The sequence below is a fragment of the Oculina patagonica genome, chromosome 4 (genome assembly GCF_052425735.1).
Source record: "Oculina patagonica isolate OP01 chromosome 4, crgOcupat, whole genome shotgun sequence".
NCBI classification, from domain to species: Eukaryota; Metazoa; Cnidaria; class Anthozoa; order Scleractinia; family Oculinidae; genus Oculina; species Oculina patagonica.
In genome coordinates this window covers 19049874-19072621 of record NC_135761.1, presented here as the reverse complement: position 1 = coordinate 19072621, position 22748 = coordinate 19049874, and the positions used below count along the sequence as shown (strand labels likewise).

General features: G+C 38.1%; 2 protein-coding genes across 5 annotated transcripts in view; one reads left to right on the top strand and one right to left on the bottom strand.

Annotated features, from left to right (window-relative positions):
- The window catches only part of LOC144651835 (uncharacterized), a 216332-nt gene that overhangs the window by 24479 nt on the left and 169105 nt on the right, over positions 1-22748 (top strand). The gene's annotated exons all lie outside the window — the stretch shown is intronic.
- The window catches only part of LOC144648214 (uncharacterized), an 82462-nt gene continuing 61004 nt past the window's right edge, over positions 1291-22748 (bottom strand). The window contains exons 2-5 of the mRNA XM_078507832.1: positions 16224-16574; positions 15625-15972; positions 1977-2291; positions 1291-1787 (exon numbers count right to left, since the gene is read on the bottom strand). Of these exons, the coding sequence (XP_078363958.1) occupies positions 1437-1787; positions 1977-2291; positions 15625-15972; positions 16224-16574 (1365 nt within the window). The 3' untranslated portion in view covers positions 1291-1436. The remainder of the gene's footprint in view (positions 1788-1976; positions 2292-15624; positions 15973-16223; positions 16575-22748) is intronic.

Here is a 22748-nt window from a genome sequence, read left to right as displayed (position 1 = left end):
TTGGGTAAACTGTTCACTTAATTCCGTCTACGGCCTTTACTGTTCATTTCACGGTGGGCACAAAGAGAGGGGTGGAGGTACAGAATAGGGAGGAGGGAGAAATGGCCAAAAAATTAGGGAGGAGGGAGAAATTTTGGCTAAAAAATAGGAAGGAGGGAAAAATTTTAGCTCAAAAAGTAGGGAGGAGGGAGAAATTGGCGCAAAAAGTAGGGAGGAGGGAGTAATTGGCGCAAAAAGTAGGGAGGAGGGAGAAATTGGCGCAAAAAGTAGGGAGGAGGGAGATTTACCTCCCTGTCCCAAAAAACGCTCACCTTCATTCGATGTTTATGTTCCTTGTTTAAGTTTGTGTAGGCGGTCATAAAAAGTGTATACAAATCTATTACTCGTCGTGATTTGCTTTTAAGACATTGACTTTATGATCTGTTAACGTGGAATGCTCTTTACAGACGAAAAGAGAAACATTTGGAAAGCAGGTAGCTTGTCTGGCTTTACTCGGGGCAAAAGCTCCCCACCCCCACCTCCAAATGATTATTTGTTCCAGCAGTGTGGGCCGCATGGCTCGTGGCTTTCCCCCTTCTCTCAAAACGTTAACCGTTCAGATCGGGAGCATTGATGTGGGATACCAAATCAAATTCAGCGAAAAATTCGAATTGGAGGGTATGGACGTACACTGATTGCTCTTTGTGATGTGAGTTTCACATCGCAAATAAACTGGCGAAGTGGTTTTAAACACGAAGGCGGTATTCTCAGAATGTGTTTTGGAAAAAATCGTATCGTGAGTAAGGGTCCAAGATATCTTTTTACCTCGTCGTCCCAGGTTAATAAGGGCAGAGCTTATTTAAGAACCTCAGTCTTTTTGTAACGGATTCCCTCGGTAGTACTCCTGGTGTAAGTTGACTTTCCAAAACAACACTGTAGCTTTACTACGGAGTTAAGGCTCTTTTGCACTTGAGTTCATAGTTTAAGTTTTGGGTTTTGATGCTTGGGTTTGGATGTGTGCTTGGTGGTTACTTCAAAATTGAAAACTCGTATTTTGTTTTGCTTTGTTTATCGCCAGCGAGCTTACTTGATATTGAGTTTTGGACTGAGCATTTTGTTTGTGTTTAATTGTTCCCTGGCTAGTTCTCTATTTCTGTTGTTTCAGTTTTTTTACAATTGTAAACAAAACATTGCACCGCTTTCTAGAGCCGGCATTCGTACAAGGAAAGAAATAACTAGAAGAGAATAAGCAAACAAATAAAAAAGAAAGTCACAAAAGAAACCATTTCTTCAAGTTGTCAACCTTCCTGCTTTTTATTTAACAGCAGCTGCAAATGTAAAACAATTACAAAGCACACCGAGAAATCAAACGAACCACCCGTTAATTAACCAAGTTACTTATCACAGTCATGCACATTATAAGCGTTTATGCAGGAACCGAAGTTTCCTCTCGAGAGCTAAGCCTGAGGTTTAGGAACTTCTTCAACAAAGATCCGGGACACTGAATGCCAGCCTGTGTATGCGTCTGCATTTCCATATCCGACACAATTACCGACCCAGAATCCCACGCGCACCTTGCCTTTGTGGATGTTGTTACAGTGCCCCTCAATATGGCGGACACGTAGAGGATTTTCAGCCTTTATAGCCAGGGCCACAACTCCGTCAATTGGCAGGGGAGCTGCACATTCAGCACCATTGAAAGTGAAGTACCAGCGTTTGCAGCAAGAGGTGCAGGCAGCGATTCTAAAAACACCAGTAAAGTAAACGTGGAGGGATGTGTCAGAGAAGTTCTTGGTGAACACACAGTCCTGTGAAAAAATATTGATTGATCATTTAGTAGAAGTCGGGCCAAAGTTCAAGTAAGAAAAAAAAATCATCTCTACTCAATTTCAAGTTCGGTTTATCAGTTTTGTCAAAATTTGTGCATGTGTTCATGTAAAGTTTTCTTTCCATGCAAAGTTTTATTTATGCAAAGTTTTATTGCTTTAAAAGCTCACCTTGATCAGACCGTGGTCCCTGTCATCACTACCTCTCCACACGCACTCTTTCCAGTTCTTATGAGACATTGCACCAGGAGTCCCAGGCATTCCACTCGTTCCACTCTCTCCACGCTGCCCCTTTTGACCGGGAGGACCCTGGACTCCAGGGGTTCCTTTGGGTCCTGGAGGTCCCTGGGGTCCAGTCTTCCCTAGGCTACCCTGGTCACCTTTGGCTCCTTCACGACCATCACGGCCATCACGGCCTGGTGCCCCAGGGGACCCAGGCTTTCCGTGCATACCAGGGATACCACCGTAACAGAAAGGAGGAGTTTGCTGGGTTGGAATAAGAAAAGTGTTATGAGTTTTTTAGGCTTGGACGTTATAGACATAAATATCGCTTTTACCATTGCCCCTGCCTCGGTGCTTTATAATTCAAAGCTAGTTGCGCACAGTCCAATTTTTTTCCAGTCTAGAAATACAATTTACTGCACTTTGCTAACAAAAATCAACCTTGTCACACAATATTGTGGATATATCAAGTCATGTTTCTGTGGATTTTGGAAAAAAAATTATTTGCCAAGAAATATGCTATTTATCTTCCTGGGGCGCAAATGTTCTGGCCTCTAAAATATTGCTCATCGATTTTGAGTGTTTTCTGTAGCTGAGTCGGTTGTACGCTAGTTTGGCTGAAATTATTGTCAAAGCATACAATGTTTTGCGGTCTTATGTGTTGACTGGCGACAAAACAATTTGATGACAATGATACAATTGTAAGCCTGAAAGCATTGTTAGTTTGTTTAAAAGATGAGCCGAATTGATCATCAGAGAAGTTCTTTATCTTTTCGCGCCAGACTGTTTATAAGTCATGGCAGTGAATGATATTCAATGTCGCATCTGATTTCGCCCATAGTTAAATCAATATTTGGAAAGAAATGTCGTTTTGCTATTTTCAGCAATAAACATTGACTCCTAACGCAATAAGATGTCACTTACCGTTTTGTAGGATGGTTGATTGGTTTTGTTATTTGCTGTGGCGCAGTAAACCAACAATGACATCGCAAACAGAGACAACAAGGAGATCACAGAGACTTTATGCGAAATGATGGCCATTTCGTCTTCACGATTTGCTATGGTGAGAGTTAGCAAAACGAAATTACCTTATTATAGGAAATTAACGCTTGTGTAAATTAAGGTATTTGAAATTAACCCGACTTAAATTAACGCGAATCGAAGGAAAAATTTCTTCCCAATAAAGGAAATTAACGCGAAAAAGACGGTTAATTTCAAAATGAAGGAAATTAACGCGACGTACACAAAGAAAAACACTTGTCAAAACAACAGGAACAAGCTTATTTCAACACTAGGCGTATAATCTGAGAAGGAAACAATGTTCGTGATACTAAACCCAAACGTATGAGTTAAGCGAAGGAATCTGAGCGCTTCGAGCGTCCACTCTGATGAAATAATGCTTTTTCCTATGAGATAAGAATATCTAGACTGTATCGAGAAATTGGGGCCAAAATAATGGAAATTAAGGTCGCGGAAATTAACGCTCCACTTAATTAACGGCGCGGAAATTAACGTTAACAAAAATTAACGCGACTTAAATTAACGCGAATTTTTGAAATTCGCGTTAATTTCATGAAGCGTTAATTTCCTATAACAAGGTACGACAAATTTCGCAACTTTATTTCGTATTTGTTATCTATGACTTCTATCAGCAGGGCAGTGAGAATGCTGCTATAAAATTTGTACGCGAAACATTCAGTGTAAAAAGGTTGAATTTTGACGGTTAAACAGGCGTCTGAATTAAATTGTTCACTGGCGATAGATATTGAGAATACAAGCACGAGAAGGAAATAGAGAGAAAATGATCATACCTCAAAGCTCGAAGGGTCGCTTTTCTGTTCCAAGTACCTGTTGAACAACTCACTGTAAAGGAATGATAAGTAAGCTACGTGTACAATTGAGTTTTCAGCCTTTGTGTTGACTTTGGTTCGTGTTCGGACCAGTTTGTTGTTGACCATGAGTCAAGCTGTTTCAACAGAACATTACATCTATGATTATTTTTATGACAGTTGCTTTGTCTTTATCCAATAAGAATGAAGATTTTGAGTTGCTGTTACGTTGTACCAAAGAAACATAAAGTTTTTTTCAGAGCTGCAATTACGAGTTGCTTTTTACACAAGACCGCGAAGAGTTTTTCTAGTATGATATGTTTTAAAACTTTTTACAATCAATTATCTATCAGTTTACTATTCTGTGTTTGAATTTAAAAGAGCAGTTACATTGCTTCATGCCTGAAGAATCATTTGATCAGTTGGCAACACTTGGTTACAAAGCCGGCTCTATGTTGATACAGACGATTTTGACTTGTTTGCGTAAAGGAAAAATAAAATAAAAATAATTCACATCCACGTCGTCTCTCAGTTTGCTAAATTGCCACAAGGCAAAGCCCACTTGATTGAAAAAAAGATTTTCTTAAAGAGTAGAAATCATTATTCCTTTTACTGATATTAGATATTTTTCATTAAAGGTTCATGGCTTGCCGTTTTTCAGTGTTCATATCTGACCGCGGGTTTGTTTAGTTCAGTGCATTGTATTTATTATTAAACATGTCATATTATCCTACGGTTTGGCAACCGACGATATTAATTTAAATTTTCACAACAATTTATTTCGACCTATTGTAATTAGAATGCTGGATGGCAGAACTGGATTTCACCGATGTTAGCTCGCGTTAGGTCGTATTTCGGTTTTATTTTTATTTTTATGTTTACTCAAAAATGTTAGACAGTAACAAAAATAATTGGTTCTCGTGTTGAGTGTGGTTAGCTCAGTGTGTTTAAAAGTTTTCAGTTGGTTTGAGAAATATTCTTCAATGTATAGCTACGCCATAGCTGCGTGCATGCCAGGTATTTGTTAGGGTGAAAGTATTATTGGCTGCGGTCACATCTACGACGTAACTAAAGTTTAACTATAGTTAATCTCAAGTTACGTGACGTCATACCTAACTATAGTTAGTGCTTTCTGTCGTCTTTGCGGTCACACCAATGCAGTTAACTATAGTTAGTTCTGATTAGGTTGTGAATAATTTGGTAGTTAAATTAGTTCATGACAGCCCTTGTTGTTGATCTGTGTCCAGTTGTTCCTCTATTTTTTTCTATTTTTGCACGGCATTTCGGCGTTGAAGAACATAAAATGAAGTAAGGATGCTAGAAACCGAAGAATTCAAGCTTTACTTCTGGTCATTGATGATATGTAATTTCTTGGCATGTTGTTTTTCTTGTTTTCCTTCTCTTGACGCTTTGTTTTGCATATTTATGTTCATCTCGCACGTGCGAAAAGAATTGTCGCATTCTGATTGGCTTTTCGTTTGTAAACTTAAGACTAACCATGAACCTTGCTTGGGTATAACTATAGTTAGTGTGTATTGTTTTGGATCAGCGAGGCGTAAATTTTCTAACTATAGTTAGGGCGAACAAAGTAGCGGTCACATTACCGAAATAGCTAACTATAGTTAACGCCGTCCTAACTATAGTTAGCAGTCTAGACGTGACCGCAGCCATTAACTCAAGCCATTTTTTACGAGCTGCTGAACTAGTATAGTTTTGATCACAAGAAAAAGGCCGAGCAATGAAACTTGAAACTGAACGAAAACATGATTGAAGTATATAGCCGAACGATAACAATTTAGCAGAATAATAAGCTACTGTGATGTGTAGGACGAATTAATATAAAAAACTGAACCCGGTGAAATCTCATTTATCCCTCCCTCTATCACCAAAATCCGAGACAACGCTTAAGACTTTCTTTGATCCTTTTTTTTCTAACAAACTATGTTTGTGCACTTTAAAGTAACTTCGGTTTTCTTTTTGTGTGGATTTCAGCTTAGAGCTAGCGCTCTTGTTTTGGCATGCCAGTCAACACAAACGATTTTGACTTGTTTGTCAAAAGCGAAATATAAATCGTACTTAGCGTATTCTTAACTTTGCTTACTTGTCGTAAGAGTATCTTTGCATGAAAAAAGGGTTAGTCCTAAAGTGCCATAAAGTTTATATAGATGTTTTAACTTTAGCAAAGAATTGACATTTCAAGATAATCGATTCTTTGGGCTTAATTGCTAATGATTGTTCAGTCCCACGGGTTTGTTTGGTTTCTGAAGTTTTTTCTATATTTGCATTTATAAACATGTCATCAGATACAGTTGTACGTGTTTTTTCCATACATTTTTTTAACGTAGTGAGTTGTTGCAATGTTTATTTTACGTGTTTCCTAATTGTTTATAAAAAACGTTTTATTTTACGAACAATTGTATGGCTTCACGACTCTGGCCAATTGCAATGATCACGGTCATCGTATATATTCTGTAAATATTTTTTGCTTTTTGTGGTAGAGCTGTCCCTCTAAGATTAACATAAATGATTGAGATGGAGTTATGAGTGGAACATCAGAAAGCTACTCTCCTGTTTCTGTTCTCCATATAATCGCTGTTATTGCTCAAGGAAAGTTATTTTGGCCGATGGGTAAGATTTTTGAATTTATCATTTCACGATCACTGAGCGTTCGCTGACGATCGTCTGCTAGACAGGCCGCTCAGTGTTATATACTGTAGTGTACACTAAATAGGGACAATAGAACCGAAACTTGCTTGCTTTCTTACAATTAATCACTAAGGCCCGGTTCAGACGCCGTACTTTTAATGAGAAGAACTCAATTTTTCTGAGTGTTGTTACCATATTCTGTTTTAATTATAGATATATTTTTCTTTTTCAAAGCATTGTATGTAGGTACTTTTTGGAAATAAAGTTGTTGTTGAGTCAATTCGAATTTGGACCGAACCAAATTGACAAAAGTACGCCTCTTGATTCAGACTCTGTACTTTTTGGCCGTTCCGAGGCCGTTCCTAATACAGTTCCAATAAAACCAGTCAAAGTTGTCAAAATACATTATAATAATTTATGAATTAGGATCGGCACATGAAAAGTACGGCGTCTGAATCAAAGCCGTTCCAAAGGCGTTCCACAGGCGAAATTCTCGGCCAAGCCAGGCGGGAAGAACGCGTGAGCCGTTCTAAATTGAAATAGCCGTTCTAATTTGATTCAGACGCCGATCTTTTCATGTACTTAATTCAAGGAATTAGGTTCGGCTCATGAAAAGATCGGCGTCTGAACCGGGCCTAAGAGCCTAGTTCGCTTTTATACTTTTTAAGTCGCGTGCTCGTCATTTCATATACACGCGGTAAACATGTATCACAACTGTTACATTTCTTTGCCGATATCAAGATTTATACAGTATGAAGAAACCATTTCTAATAAAATGACATTAACCTGTCCTTTGTCCGAAATAGGCCGTTTACGATCTAGTGGTATGTATAGTACTGTGACGGGATCTGGCAGGAATTTAATACTGTCTAATAAGATTGTCTCATTCTTCAAGAGTCCTCGTGGGCCCGATGAGGATAAGGTCGATAAGTAAGTAATAAGTTAAAGTCTAATAAACTGGTAATCACGAAATGCTAATTAAATTTCGCTGTTTGTTTTTAATTGCGCGAGAAATTGAAGGGTGAAACTTTCGACTGGCCCAAGATTATCAATGATTTTAAATTCACTTGGTAGACGTTTACTTATGTTCTCAATTTGTGTCGGAACCTGTTTCTATGCGTTTTATCTTTCTTATCTTGTGTCTTTCTTCTGCTCTAATATCATAATCTTTCAACTACACACGAAATTATTCACAGTCATGTGAAAAGTCATTAGCCTAGACGTGTTTATCATGAGTGGTGTTTTAAGTTTTGAGTTTAGGTTACCATTGCTCCACTGTGCTCCATTTCCTTGCGTTGTACCACCTATTCACATAGCACCGTTCTGTGAATGATTGAAGTATTTTTATCATATTGCAAAGTAAGACTGATTTACACTATTTCGTTAATCTAATGATTTTTTTCAGCAGCCACCTGCAGCCTAGTACCCAGGCGCATTCTTCCCACTAACTCGTGACGTCATGTACACTTGCGTTACGTTATAACTTGCATCCTCGTCCCCAGAGCCACTCCTGTGAACGAGAAACGAGTGGCTCTAGGGACACATGATTTGATTGGCTGGATTTTTACAAAAGTGACAGCCAACTAAATTAACTTAAATCTCCTTGTTATAGGAGAGTTTAAAACGGTTGATTTGATTGGCCAGATTTGAATCTCCTTTTGTTAAAATCGAGCCATTCAAATCATGTGTTCCCAGACAACTTGTTTCTCGTGCACAGGCTCAGCCGGCTAAGAAGGACAAGCGGCTCTGGGGACAAGAATGTATAACTTGTTCCTAGGACTTTGCTCGAGTCAAGCAAACAAACGATCGCTTAAAGGAATATAGGCCGACTAGATGAATTAAGCCCCGAAAACATTGTACTGTGAAAAATATGTCTTAACTGTATAATTTGGATTCCTTAAAAGTTTTATTGGCGCTAAAGTTGAATTTCCGCAGAACTGTTCGTCGATTGATGTTTCACTGGCTTTCTTCAGAAATATAGATGCATACAGCGGTTAAAGGTATTTATGATTCACTGGGATTATTGGAATTGTATATCAATAACCTTTTTATTCAACTCAACCTAGGAGAGTGATTTCATAAAATCTAAAAAAATGATACCACAACTCCCTTTCGATACACTTGGATTCAATGGGAGCCAAAAGAGTTGGAATTCTTTGAATGAATTCAGTAAGGGGCCATTCACAGTGTCCAGGCATAAAGTCACATGCTAGTGGTGCACTATCGCACAGCGCAAGTTTAAGTGCAATGATGTGCCACTAACTGAATATTGTACAGTTTATGGGGAATTTGGAGTGTAGGTGCGAATGATTAGGCTTGACTGCAGCAAGAAAATTGTTAAACACATTGTACAAGAGAGCAAAAAGTAGCCTTTGAGCTCAATTCTTGTTTGGTGTTTTGTTATCGAAAGGATTGGGTGTTTCTCCACATTTAAGACAAAATTCGGTTGGAAAGCTCCGTGCCTGAGTTGGTGTAGTTAAAACCTCTGCACTCGCTTCACGCAAATGAACAGAGAATTCCAATTTCCTACAGCTGTACCACCGATTGTTGCATCCTTTCTTACATATACATAGTACATCTGACAAATTTGTCAGGAGCAGGAAGTAGATCAGTGAACTCGTAGCCATCACCAGTCTTTTGGATTTCATTTCTCCCCTTTCTCATCCACTGTTGCACTTGTATATAGCCTCCAGCACTGTGGTAGCGCGCGGTTGCAGCAGTAGGAGAAGACTCTGAACTTGTACTGTACCGTCGTTGATAAATAATAATAATGACTTTATTACTGTGTCAAGTACATCTAGCAGTAAAGAATCACCACATGCTAATAGGGGACACCTAACTAAAACTACCTAAAATGAATAGAAAATCGAAATAGAAACGGATAATAAATAAAATAATTCTGAAAGCAATTTACAAATGATATACAGAAAAATCCTGTAAGAAAACAATAAAATCATGAAATGCAAAGATAGCAGCCACTATATCTATCTAAGATGTTACTCGGAAATAACGCCTGCGTATCTGGGTATTAAACTGCTTGAAACTGACAGCCGATCTTTGTTTATTTGCTGACTTGCTCCAGAGTCCTTGGCCTAAATATCGAAAATGTTGGCAGCTATCTTCTCGCAAAAAACGCCTGAAGCGCAGCGCTTCTAAACCTTCACCAGGTCGACCTCCAGACAGGCAGCAAAAGGCTATATCTATCGTCAGAAGCAACATTTTTTCTCCTAAAGGATCGTCTGGTGTATCGTCTAATGAATCCACTGTGTCTTCTTCTTAAATATAAATTTGGGGCAATAAAATAGTTTCTGAAATGGAAATCATTTACTGCATGATTTTGATGAGATCATCTAAATAAAATGTTGAACAAATTCTTTTTACTCATCCAACTGGAAAAGGAATTTATAAAATTGAGGCGTTGTTCTTAGTGTTTCAAGAAAACCATGATTCAGGGTGTAAATATATCGTTTTATCTCGTCCCAAGTGAAAAAGTACAGAAGTCCTTATTTAAGAACCCTACTTTTGTGAGATTTTCTTAGTAATATTCCTTGTCTAACTGACATTCCAGAGCTTTGCCATGGAGTTATGGCTTCTTTGCACTTCAAAGTTTTAGTTTCGGTATAGATGCGTGAGTTTGGATGAAGCTGAGTGTTTGTTGGCTTGGTGGTCACTTTCAACATTTTTTTCTCCTGAAGGATCGTCTGGTGAAGATCATTGCTCAACTTGCGAAGTATCTGATCCTTTGCCAACCCCATATAACTGTGTGGTGGTATCATAGCCATAAACGGCGTGTAGAAGGGGCAATAGGTGGCACAGCTCATAGCCCGGCTTATTACCCTCTTCAACCGGTTGATAAGCCAAACTCTATTGATCTTCTTTGTTGTCTGTTTTCCTTTCGATTTGAAGTAGAGGGGGTACGATTTCACATCAGCGCGTAGACACGGTAGTACCAGAACGTACATAAGTTTGAATGTCATTGTTTGTAGCGCGAAATAACAAGTAAAGAGACTTAAAAGGAAATATTCAAGTCTGTTAATGCAGTCGGGCGACAGTTGTGCTACAGTTTAGAAGCGTATCGCGTAAAGTTCTTTTTTGCTTTATCGAACCGCTGGTGGCCCATTTTGATCGTATAAATACTGCAGTCTTATGTGCCTTCAGTAGACGCATATTCGTAATTTATATTAACCAAGACACGCGAGTAGTTTCGTGTTTTGTCTTAATATTATAATTCTTGGGCTGGTTTGACATAATGCTGGAGATGATACCCGGTCACGATGGAGCGTAGACCAACCTCTAGACTCCCTTGGCCCAGAACGGCAAGGGACTAAGCTGGAGCAAAGCATTCCTCTTTCAAAATGTTTGCATTTCAAGTCACGCAGTGCTGTCATACATGCAAGAAAAAGCCCTTCACAATAGTTAGAATTAACAATCATCCTAAAACTTAACTGTGTCATGGAAACTATTGTAAACCTTTACGTTTTTCAGCTTTTAATTTTTGCGATCTCGAAAACGTTTTATAGTAAGCTCCAACTATTTTTAACACCACATACGTAGTTCACAATTTTCTTTGGTTAATTTCAAATCCATGTAATGTATCCACTGTGTCTTAAAATTTAGGGCTAGAAAAGAGCCTGTAAAACGTAGAAGCCAAAATCCTTGAATTAATAGAATTTACTCCACGATTTTGATGACGTCATCTAAATGAAATGTTGTACAAATTTTTTTTACTCATCCAGTGGGAAAAGGAATTTTTAAATTGAGGCAAATAAACAGGCAAAGTGTTTAAGAACACGAAGGAGTTGTTCTTAGAGTGTGTTTCAAGAAAATCATGAGTCAGGGTCTAAATATATCTTTCTATCTCGTCGTCCCAAGTGAAAAAGTGCAGAAATCCTTATTTAAGAACCCTAGTTTTGTGAGATTCTCTCAGTAGTACTCCTTGTCTAAGTGACATTCCAAAGCTTTTCTATGGAATTAAAGGTCAAATGAACAGAAATTTTTATTTTTTTAATTTTTTCCCATCTGTTTATTAAGAGCCCCAAAAATATCCCGAAGTTTCAAAGTGATGGGACATTGCATCGCAGAGATATTACAAGTTGAAAAATGCTTTTTTGGGCCTTCATAATCGTAGAGTGCTCGAAAAAGTGTCGGAAATAAAAACTTGTGACGTCATAATTGGTGTTTTTGAAGACGACCGCAGACCGATTCCGCAGACCGCATGTTTGAATTTAACTAAATGTGTTTAGTGACATTTCAAGCAGTTATTTTGTTCTGTTCGGCCGTTTTTCAGTTGATTGATTGTTGGTTGTTGTTCAGAGACGCACATTTTTTAAAATAAAATAGCTGAAGCTCAAAAAACCTTAAATTTTTGTTTGCTGTCGTTTGCATAATCATGTGAGACATAGGTAGAATGCACGCCGGTATGAAAAAAAATCAGGAATCTCTATTGTTCTTCTCATTAGCATTTTACGTTAATGAGCAGAATTATCTGCACATGCGTTAACTATGCACGTGCGTTTTGAATCTTGGTACACTTCAGAGCCGTTCTCTGCCGAACAAGAACATGAAGTGACGAAATTCAACGTATTTTGGACAACGTCAGCCACGACGGCTAATATTTGGTTTTTCTATTTAGGGTTAAACGATCTCTTTGAATATTCAGCGGGAGCTAGTTCTTAAAGCAAAAGTATAAGCAGAATACGTCCGGAAAGTTCGAGATTCTCAAGTAAAATATAAATTTATTTTCCACCAGACGTTGTCGTTGACGTTGCCGTCGGTGCGGTCTGTGGAATCACAGGCTTACCATCCTATGTTTGTGAGGACACAGCATGCCCATATGAATATTCAAATTTCTTCACTAATTGCTATTGTAAATATTTAAGCTTTCTAAAATCGGCTTTTACGACTCGTATTTGTAATAAAATAAAGTAGAAACATTTTCGCATTGTTTAGGTTTGTTTTTATGCCGTTTTCTTGGCGATTTGTAGCGCGCGAGAGCTGTTTTGGGAGTTTAAGTTTTCGACTCGTGTACTGAATACAAATATTTACACAAGGCATGCAACTTCCACATCGAAGAATCCGGTACCGCCTATGGAATGTAGCCGAAAAATCAAATTTCCTCGACTCGCTTTTATCGGAGATCCCGGTCCTCGAAAGAACAGTCTTCGAACTATAGTCTGGCCTAATTTGAGTGCGATCGGTTCGCCCCGTTGCTCTTTTAAACTAGCTGGAATATCAAATTAGGTCGTAAATTTGCCGATTTACAATGATCTGTACCACCTCTTTGGACAATTTATGCAATATACGCTGAAATTGGTCAAAATTACTACCTATGCTCTCCCCAGAAAGCAAAACGTGTTTCACTGCAAAAGTCCTCTGGGGTACCCCGAAGAAATATTGCTCGGAAATCACGACGGCAAAGCCGAAGACAACGTGAACTGGGAAACTTATGTGTACTCGCTATAACGTGAATTTTGTTGAGTAAACTATCGAATCTGAGTGTCAGAAAATTTTTATATAATACAAAAAATAAGAAGTCGAGGTGCAAATTAAATTTCCAGTTCACGTTGTCTTCGGCTTTGCCGTCGTGATTTCCGAGCAATATTTCTTTGGGTTACCCCAGAGGACTTTTGCAGTGAAACACGTTTTGCTTTCTGGGGAGAGCATAGGTAGTAATTTTGACCAATTTCAGCGTATATTGCATAAATTGTCCAAAGAGGTGGTACAGATCATTGTAAATCGGCAAATTTACGACCTAATTTGATATTCCAGCTAGTTTAAAAGAGCAACGGGGCGAACCGATCGCACTCAAATTAGGCCAGACTATAGTTCGAAGACTGTTCTTTCGAGGACCGGGATCTCCGATAAAAGCGAGTCGAGGAAATTTGATTTTTCGGCTACATTCCATAGGCGGTACCGGATTCTTCGATGTGGAAGTTGCATGCCTTGTGTAAATATTTGTATTCAGTACACGAGTCGAAAACTTAAACTCCCAAAACAGCTCTCGCGCGCTACAATTCGCCAAGAAAACGGCATAAAAACAAACCTAAACAATGCGAAAATGTTTCTACTTTATTTTATTACAAATACGAGTCGTAAAAGCCGATTTTAGAAAGCTTAAATATTTACAATAGCAATTAGTGAAGAAATTTGAATATTCATATGGGCATGCTGTGTCCTCACAAACATAGGATGGTAAGCCTGTGGTGGAATCGGTCTGCGGTCGTCTTCAAAAACACCAATTATGACGTCGAAAACTCGTTCCATTCCTTGCATTTCACTGCGCAGTCATTCAAAAACGTTTTCGTGAAGCCTTCGGAAATCTTTGTATTTTTTTGCTGTTATTTACGCTTTGAGGCTCGGAAAGCAAAAATTGTTCTTAATTTTATTCAATAATGGGCAGTTTTAGCGTTTGGTTGTAAATGGCATTTTGAAATTTCTGTTCATTTGACCTTTAAGTCACGGTTTGAGTTTTGGTATTGATGCGTGGGTTTGGACTGAAGTTGAGTGTTTGTTGGCTTGGTGGCACCTTTCAATATTGAATCTCGTATTTTTGTGCTTCGTTGATCGTCAGCGAGCTTACTTGATATTAACTTTTCAATTAAGCATTTTGTTTGTGTTCCATTCTTTTTTTGGCTATTTAACTATTTCTCTTATTTTCTGGCTGTTTTTTTTTGCGTTACAATGTATATGGGTTATTGACCAAGCGTGAGGTCAAGATGGCAGGATATTGGCCAAGTTCTTTTTTTGCGTGGTTATGGACCTCGACTTCGTCTCGGTCCATAACCACGCAAAAAAAGAACGAGGCCAATATCCTGCCTTCTTGACTGGACAAGCTTGGTCAATAAAGGATTTATTATATGACTTTTTTCGAGTACTGAAAAGGAAGCCAGTTGCATGCACATTCAATGGCGCACGCTAAAATCATTTCATTGGTTTAAAAGTTTAACGAGTGACTGTCAAATTCTTGAATGAATCGAGACAAAGTAAAACGATGCGACAACAGCGAAATTCACCTCTTTTTGACCCCCTAAAGAATATTTAAATGGCTTAAATTGCGAATCAACGTTGAATTTGAAGCCTTAAAACAAGAATGTCCATTCCATCTGGCCGCCAGCTTTTGATTATTGGACGTTTTGCAGAGTATTTGCTCGCTTCTTTAACCTGCCGTCACGGTTACACAAGCTGAATATTGAAATTGTGATTGTTGAAAGTGTTTGGGACTTTGGAAATCTACGGGAAAAGCTTGAACTTTCCTACATCATTGATTTAAATGTTCGACCCGACCTTATTCGACGTGAGCATTGGAGACCGGCTTCGGTGAAAAGATGTTTTAAAAGCTTACAGTGCCTGGTTCGCCGTGCCGTCCGCTTTCTTCCATCAAGATCTCCATCAAGATTTACACAAACGACAAGTTTGCCGAATTCTTTATTCTTCAGTTATGTCACTGACATTTCTACCTTTTCCGCCGAACAAAACCGATATCATGTCTTCAAGTCGCTTTGCGTTTTAATTTTTGTATTAGCTGGTTGTTGTGGCAAATAAAATTCACGAAACTCGTTAACATTTGTTGTTTAATTAGTTTGTTCTCGTTCGCTTCAAGACCTATTTCTTTGTTATCGGACTCCCTTTCGCTAGAAACAGACAGAAAATATTTGTTTTGTTTCGGAAAATGGTTTCATAGCTCAAGTTTAAGACGGAAAAGCTTTTTGTAGTAGCGTCGACGGAACTGAAACGTTTTTTCGCTTGCGGGAACCCAGCGGGCGATCCCGAGCGGTCAAGATGGCTCCATCTTGACCGCTCGGGTAGCCAATCAGAGCACGGGATTCCTTTCATCTTGACCGCTCACGGAGCTAGTCATATAATAAAGACATTTATTACATCGTTCTCTGGTGTCCGCTGTACGAGAAAATAAAGAACTAAAAGAAAATAAAGAAAGAAACAAACACAAAGAAAAGCAAACATTTTCTCTTCCTGCCTTTTATTTGACAACAGCTGCAAATGTGAAACAATTACAAAGCACACCCAGTAATCAGACGAACCATTCGCTATATAATTAAGCAATTGATCATAGTCCCATTATAAGCGTTTATGCAGGAATAGACGTTTCCTCTCGGCATCTAAGCCTGAGGTTTAGGAACTTCTTCAACAAAGATCCGGGACACTGAATTCCAGCCTGTGTATGCGTCGAAATTTCTGTAGCCGGCACAATTACCAACACAGAATCCCACGCGCGCCTTGCCTTTGTGGATGTTGTTACAGTGCCCCTCAAAATGGCGGACACGGAGAAGATTTTTACCACTTGCTGTCCCCATGTACACAACACCGTCAATTGGCAGGGGAGCTGCACATTCAGCACCGTTGAAAGTGAAATACCAGCGTTTGCAGCAATTGTTACAGCCATGGACTCTCAGAACACCGGTAAAGTAAACATTGAGGGATGTGTCAGAGAAGTTCTTGGTGAACACACAGTCCTGTGAAAAATAATGATAAATAAATGAAATTCAATAAATGAATAATTCATTCTGATGGGAGCAAAGATAGTTAGAATGCGCATTCTGTTCAGTACAACAATTTTTGCCAGCATTTGTGCGAGTTTGCTGTGTTATTTCCATGCCTGTTTTGAAGATGCGCAACTGCACATTGTGTTAATTTTCTTGCTCTAGCTAAAGAGTTCCATGACGAAAATCCTGTTGGATCAACGTATATTCCTGAAAAAGCTTACCTTGATCACACCGTGGTCCTTGTCATTACCGCCTGTCCAGGCGCACTCTTTCCAGTTTTTATAAGCCATCGCACCAAGGGTCCCAGGGATTCCATTCGTTCCACTTTCTCCACGCTGCCCCTTTTGGCCGGGAGGACCCTGGACTCCAGGTTCTCCTTTAGCGCCATCCTTTCCATTGATACCAGGAGTTCCTTTGGGACCTGGAGGTCCCTGGGGTCCAGTCTTCCCTGGGCTACCCTGGTCACCTTTGGCTCCTTCACGGCCATCACGGCCATCACGGCCTGGTACCCCAGGAGACCCAGGCTTGCCGTGCATACCAGGGACACCACCATAATAGAAAGGAGGAGGCTGCTGAGTTGGAATAAGAAAGTGTCGTAAGTTATTTAGGTTTTAGATATCACTTTTACTATTTTCTCTGCCACAGCGCTTTGTTATTCTAAGCTAGTTGCACTGAGTACAATTTTCCAGTCTAGTTGAGTCGTTTCCCTACTTTTACCTTAGTTTGTGTTGGCTCAAATTATTGTCAACGCTTAGAATTGTTTGCGGTGTTATGCGGCTATTGGCAACTTGAAAATTTATGATGATGATCAATTGTAATCCTTTTAGTCTGTTAAAAACAGGAGCCGAAATAATCACTAGAAGAGGCCTTAATTCTTTTCACGCTAAACTGTTTATAAGTCAAACAGTGAATGACATACCATGTCGCATCTGATTGCGCCCAAAGCTAAATCAATATTTAGAAAGAAATGTCGTTTTGCTATTTTCAGAAATAGAACTGTACACATAACGCAATGAGATGTAACTTACTATTTTGTAGGATGGTTGATTGGATTTGTTATTTGCTTTGGCGCAGTAAACCAACAATGACAAAGCAAACAGAGACAACAAGGAGATCACAGAGACTTTATGCGAAATGAAGGCCATTTCTTCTTCACGGTCTGCTGAGGAAAAAGATAGCAGAGACGATAACGATATTACTAAAAATTTCACAATTGATGCAATCGTCAAATGTAATTATAAGATTACAATGACGCTTTTCTAACCAGATAGATTAACTCCAGCCTAAAGGAAAACTTTCAAAATCTCTCGCGGGTAGCTCAATTTTTAAACTAAGCCGATAAAAAATTGGAATATACCAAAATATATATCAATTCAAATTCCTCAAGCAGCGTCATGTTTTAGTCCAGGCGCGTTTGATATGAACTAATTTGTTAAAAATTTATTTTTCAAAAAGCTAGCGATGACTTTTTCTATTCTGTGGTGATTCTAATTTTCTGAATTTTTGTGCATTTCTCTGATCATTACAAGGTCGTTAATTTTGTGCATTTTCTGAATAGAATTTGCCCAATTACTAATTCCATAGCACCGAAGAATAAAGAAGGATACAAACAATTCAAAACTACAGAAAATGGCGTTTTTGACCGTCAAATGATTTTTACTTTTATCTGGAATGTTGTCGATCTTATTTTGTGTAAGTAGTGATAATGTTGCTTCACAATCGATACGCGGAACATTCTTTGCGAGTAGTCGAATTTTGTCGGCTTAACGGGCGTCTAAATTCAGTTTTTCAGCGGCAATAGATATTGAGAAAACCGTTTAGTAAGTACAAGCAGGAAATACAGAGAAATTGGTCATACCTCAAAGCTCGAAGGGTCGCTTTTCTGTTCCAAGTACTTGTTGAACAACTCACTGTAAAGGAATGATAAGTAAGCTACGTGTACAATTGAGTTTTCAGCCTTTGTGTTGACTTTGGTTCGTGTTCGGACCAGTTTGTTGTTGACCATGAGTCAAGCTGTTACAATAGAGCATTACATCACTGATAAGGTTTATGACAGTTGCTTTGGTTTTATCCAATAAGATTGAAGATTTTTAGTTCCTGTTACGTTGAAGCAAACAAATAAACAAAGTTTTTTCAGAGTTAAAATTACGTGTAAGCGTTTTATAAAAAAGACCACGAAGAGGTTTTCAAGTAAGAAAAGTAGGATGATAGGTTATTTTTAACCACTAGCAAGTCCCCGATCGAATGTTCTGTCTGTGTAGTTTACAGCGAACACTTATTTTTGTAAACTTCTTAGCAATTCGAGTTAGAAACTCTTTGTTCGCAGTGCTTGTCAATACAGACGGTTTTGAATTGTTTGTTGAAAGGAAGAATAATGGGAACGAAATCACATTCAGGTCATTTCTTAGTTTGCATAATTCTCACAAGCCACCCGTTGAGAAAAGATTTTCATGAAGAGCAGCCATTATTGATTGGAAATCTTTAACAGTGTAATTTATTTTTCTAATCTCAGATATTTTTCATTAAAAGATTCATGACTTTGTGTTTATATCTCACTGATTTGTTTGTTTTTTTCATTGTCTTTATTATTGAACAGTCATGTCATGTATCAGTGCTTTTTTTTTTATTCAACCGACGACATTTACTTTTCGCAACTAGTTGTGAAAACGTTTCTTTTCGCGAAAAAGTTACAATCATTTTGTTGTGAAATATATTATTGTGAATCATCACTACATCATTTTGTGAGCTTGATATATAATTCCATATTTCGATTGATTGTTTTTTTTTGTTCCCTCAGTGTAGCGAACGTAGTTCTCGTTTGCTAAATTGAAAGAAGTGGGATATTTAGGAAATAAACTAAACCATGGTTACATAAACTAGTGAATCCGTCTCTGTTAAGACCCTTACTTGTAGAATTACGGGAGACTATACTGTAGGAGTTCACGTCATTTCAGTCAAACATCAAAATCAAACGCTGTTCTCTTATTTTCCATTTCTAGTGCTTTTTTCATATGATCACTGTGGCTGCTTTAGCATCGCTCCTTTAATATGTCGTATGCACCAATGTTCTCTCATTGACTTTTCCCATGCCATTAAAAATCGAAGATTTAGAATATTTAGAAGACTGCTCGTTTATCACAAAAATTATTCTTATTTGCCACTCTTTTCGACGTTTTAGCAGGCAGTTCTCAAAAGATGATCTAGACCTATTGTAAGTGGTCGTCGATGGCAAAACTGGATTTGGTACAGTGTTTGGCGATAATTTCTTTCGCATAAAGGTCGTTGGTTTCGGTTTTCTTTTGCTCTTCTTGCTCTTGCTCTTCTTGCACTTGCTCGAAAATGTCAGGCAGTGAAGAATAATTTGTTTTTTTTTTAGTGTAGTAGCTGTGTTTTCGCCTTTGAAATTTATTATGCCTGATAATATTTATTGTAAAGGACATTTTTGTAGAGGCACCAAACAAAAGCATTTTTGTAATAAGCGTCCCGCAGAAATAGTTCGCAATTCTCGGCTATTCACGCTGTATAGACTAGAGTTTTCGTTCGTCGCTGGAAACCAATCTTCGTCTAAGAGATTCTGAGATTAACTGCAGCCGCAATTTGGCTAATATCACCGAGAATTGAAAATCTCTTCGCTTAAGTGTCGTAATGTAACTCTTGTTCGCTATAGACGACTGCATGGACGTGCGGGTCGTTTATGGTTTTGCATCTTTAAGCATTTGCGAAGAATTCGAAAAAAGGCTGGGTACCTTAGTAGGAGTCAGTTTCGTAACAACACATTATAGAAATTACATGCCATGTTTAGTACAAATATTCATTTGAGTGGACCATCTGTAAACTCTGACATGGTTGATGCCCCTACGCGCACCAAATCTCTCTCAGTGGGTACTGTTCTCATTCTATTGAAAGCAAATAATCTCCGACCACTGACTCTACGATCTCGTATGCGTGTTTCATGTTACCAACCAGTAACAACAACCTTTACAGCGCGCTAAATCTATGTACTCTATCCGACGGATGCCTGTACTAATAATTATCGATTGGAGTGTTCGCTTCTAATTGCGTCTTTCAATGAATTATTTTAGGAGTTCTTCTCTATCTTATGACTGCGGTTTTATCAAGGTACAGAAATACTTCCATTTAGATTTTTTTCTAGACTCTTTTTCAAATATTTTTGGCGTGTTCCTGCTTCTAAAACATGCTAATAAAATTTTCACACTCATATCTGCAGTGAAAGTCATAACAACTCTCGGCCGATATCTTCATGAAGATTTAGAAGACGTTCTTTCATCGCGAAATTCTTCTCATTTGCGATTCTTTTCGACGTTTTTGTGGAAAAGTCTCAACAATTAATTCATTTAGAGCTACAGTAAGTAGAACGGTAGATGGCAGAACTGAATTTGGTACAGTTTTTGATGATATTAGTTCGCGTAGAGGTCGTATTTCGTTTTTCCGGCTTTTTAATTCTTACTCGAAAATGTTAGTTGGAGACAAAAATAATCGGTTTTGTTGAGTGAAGTAGGCTGTGTCCTGGCGTTTTCAGAGTTTGTTTGAGAGATATTCTTCATTGTAAAGGCAATTTTTGTAGAGGCGCCACTTGAAAAGTATTTTGGTAATGCCTGTCTTGCAGAAGTAGGCCGCCAATTCTCGGTTATTCAGTGTAGACTCGAGTTTTCGTCACAAAAAGTGATCTTTCTCTGAAGGCTTCTGAGAGTTACTGCAGCCGCAATTGGGCTAATATCACTGAGAATTGAATATTGTTCTGTTTCCCATGTTTTTTTTGGTAGCCTGATCCTGAATAGTACTTAAAATAAAAAAAATCCTTAAATTTGATTTGGAATTTAGTCGAGTCTCACAACACGGATAATAGGTAGCATCAGTATGCAAATATTCAGTAAAACGTCGCGAAATAAAATCCTTGGTAACTATAGCTATATTCATGCACAGTTAACGTAAGCCAATTTTTTTTACGCGCTACTGAACTGATTTAAAAATAGAGAAAAGGAGAGAACAATGAAACTTGAACTTTAATAAAAACATCGTTATAGCATAGCCATACCATCACAATTCAGCAGAAAAATAAACTATCGTGATAGGGGACGAATATATAAAAATAACTAGAGGAATCTCGTTTTAGCTCCTCTCTTTATCGCCCAAATCCGAGATCACGGTTAAAGACTTTCTTTAATCACAAATATATGATTGATTATTTTTAACAAAGAATATATAGTTATGTACTTCAAAGTTGCTAAAGTTTTCTTTTTCTTAAAATTTGATTTATGAACTCCTATTTTGCCACGTTTGTCAACACAGACGAATTTGACTAGTAGTTTGTCAAAAGCCAAATATAAAATTCCCGTTCAGCACGTTCTTAACTTTGTTTAATGTCAAAAGGGTACCTCTGCCTTAAAAAGGGCTCGTCATGAAGTGCCGTAAAGTTGATATAGATGATAACACTTTATAAAAGAATTGACATTTCAAGACAGTCGAATCTTTGGCTTTGTTGATGATTGTTCAGTCCCACGGGTTTGTTTGGTTTCTAAAGGTTTTTCTAATATATTTGCATTTATAAACCTTGTCATCATATACAATTGTACGTGTTTTTCCATAATTTAACGCAGTAAACTGTTACAATGTTTATTTTAGTTTTCTTAACCTTTTGGTGAAAACGTTTCTTTTCCTAAAACAAATCGAAAAATATCGGTACTCTGGCAAATCGATCACTCCAGGCTTCGTATTGCCGATGACTCCATACTCCGATTGTTTGAAAAATTTCTTCTTCTGCAACCCTGCGATATATTGAATACATAATGAAAATCGAGAAGCGACCAAGTAATGCAAGTATCCAGTTTCAATGAAACATCAGAAAAATAACTCTTTTCTTCCATTTTTATCGCCTAGCATCCATATAATCGCTGGAGCTAATTAATTTTGGTTAACTACCGTTTCTCTATAAAGCGGAATGATGTTAAACCTGGTTACGATTGTCGAATTTATTAGCGATCTCCACGGGATGCGTGTTTGCCATGTACGTACTGACCTATCACCCTTGTGGCGAAAATTACAGTGTAACAACATCTCTTGGCCGATATCTATACAAATATCAGTCATTACTAACGAATATAACAAACATAAAACACATTGACATGACTCTTTTTACGATTTCTAGTTTTTAATGGCTGCACATGTACAAGGCTGTTCTCGACATGTTGTATATCTTTCAAGTTGAACTCGGCTGAGAAAGTAAAGGAAAGGAGTACATTGTGATGGGAAAACACCCTTCGTTTTAGTTCATATTTTGCGGCACTAACACATCAACATTGTTAATCCTTTCACGCACATTTCTAACTCGAAGTTGATTTAGATTGAAAGATTACCTTTTATTATGAAAATCCACATTTATTGACTGCGTCAGCAACTTATATTATATCGAGACGGTACACTCTTGGATTCGCAAGAAGCTAAACAAAGATTTACTGTGTTTTTCTTTTTCAAATGCATTGAAAATTCAACAAAATTAAACAGCACGGAGCATGGGCTAAACATTTTTCAACTGATAACATCTAAACTCTTTTCTTACCGGTAATCATATAAATGTTACTTTCGCCGAAAGCTTATTAAATTGCTTTAGTATTGCGCTAGTATGTGAAGTTGTGAAGGGTCAGAGTTGTGAAAGAATCAAGCGCCAGGGTTTATTCTCAGCGATAATTCACTTGTTGATATTTTTTTTAGTTTATGTCGTAGTTCGT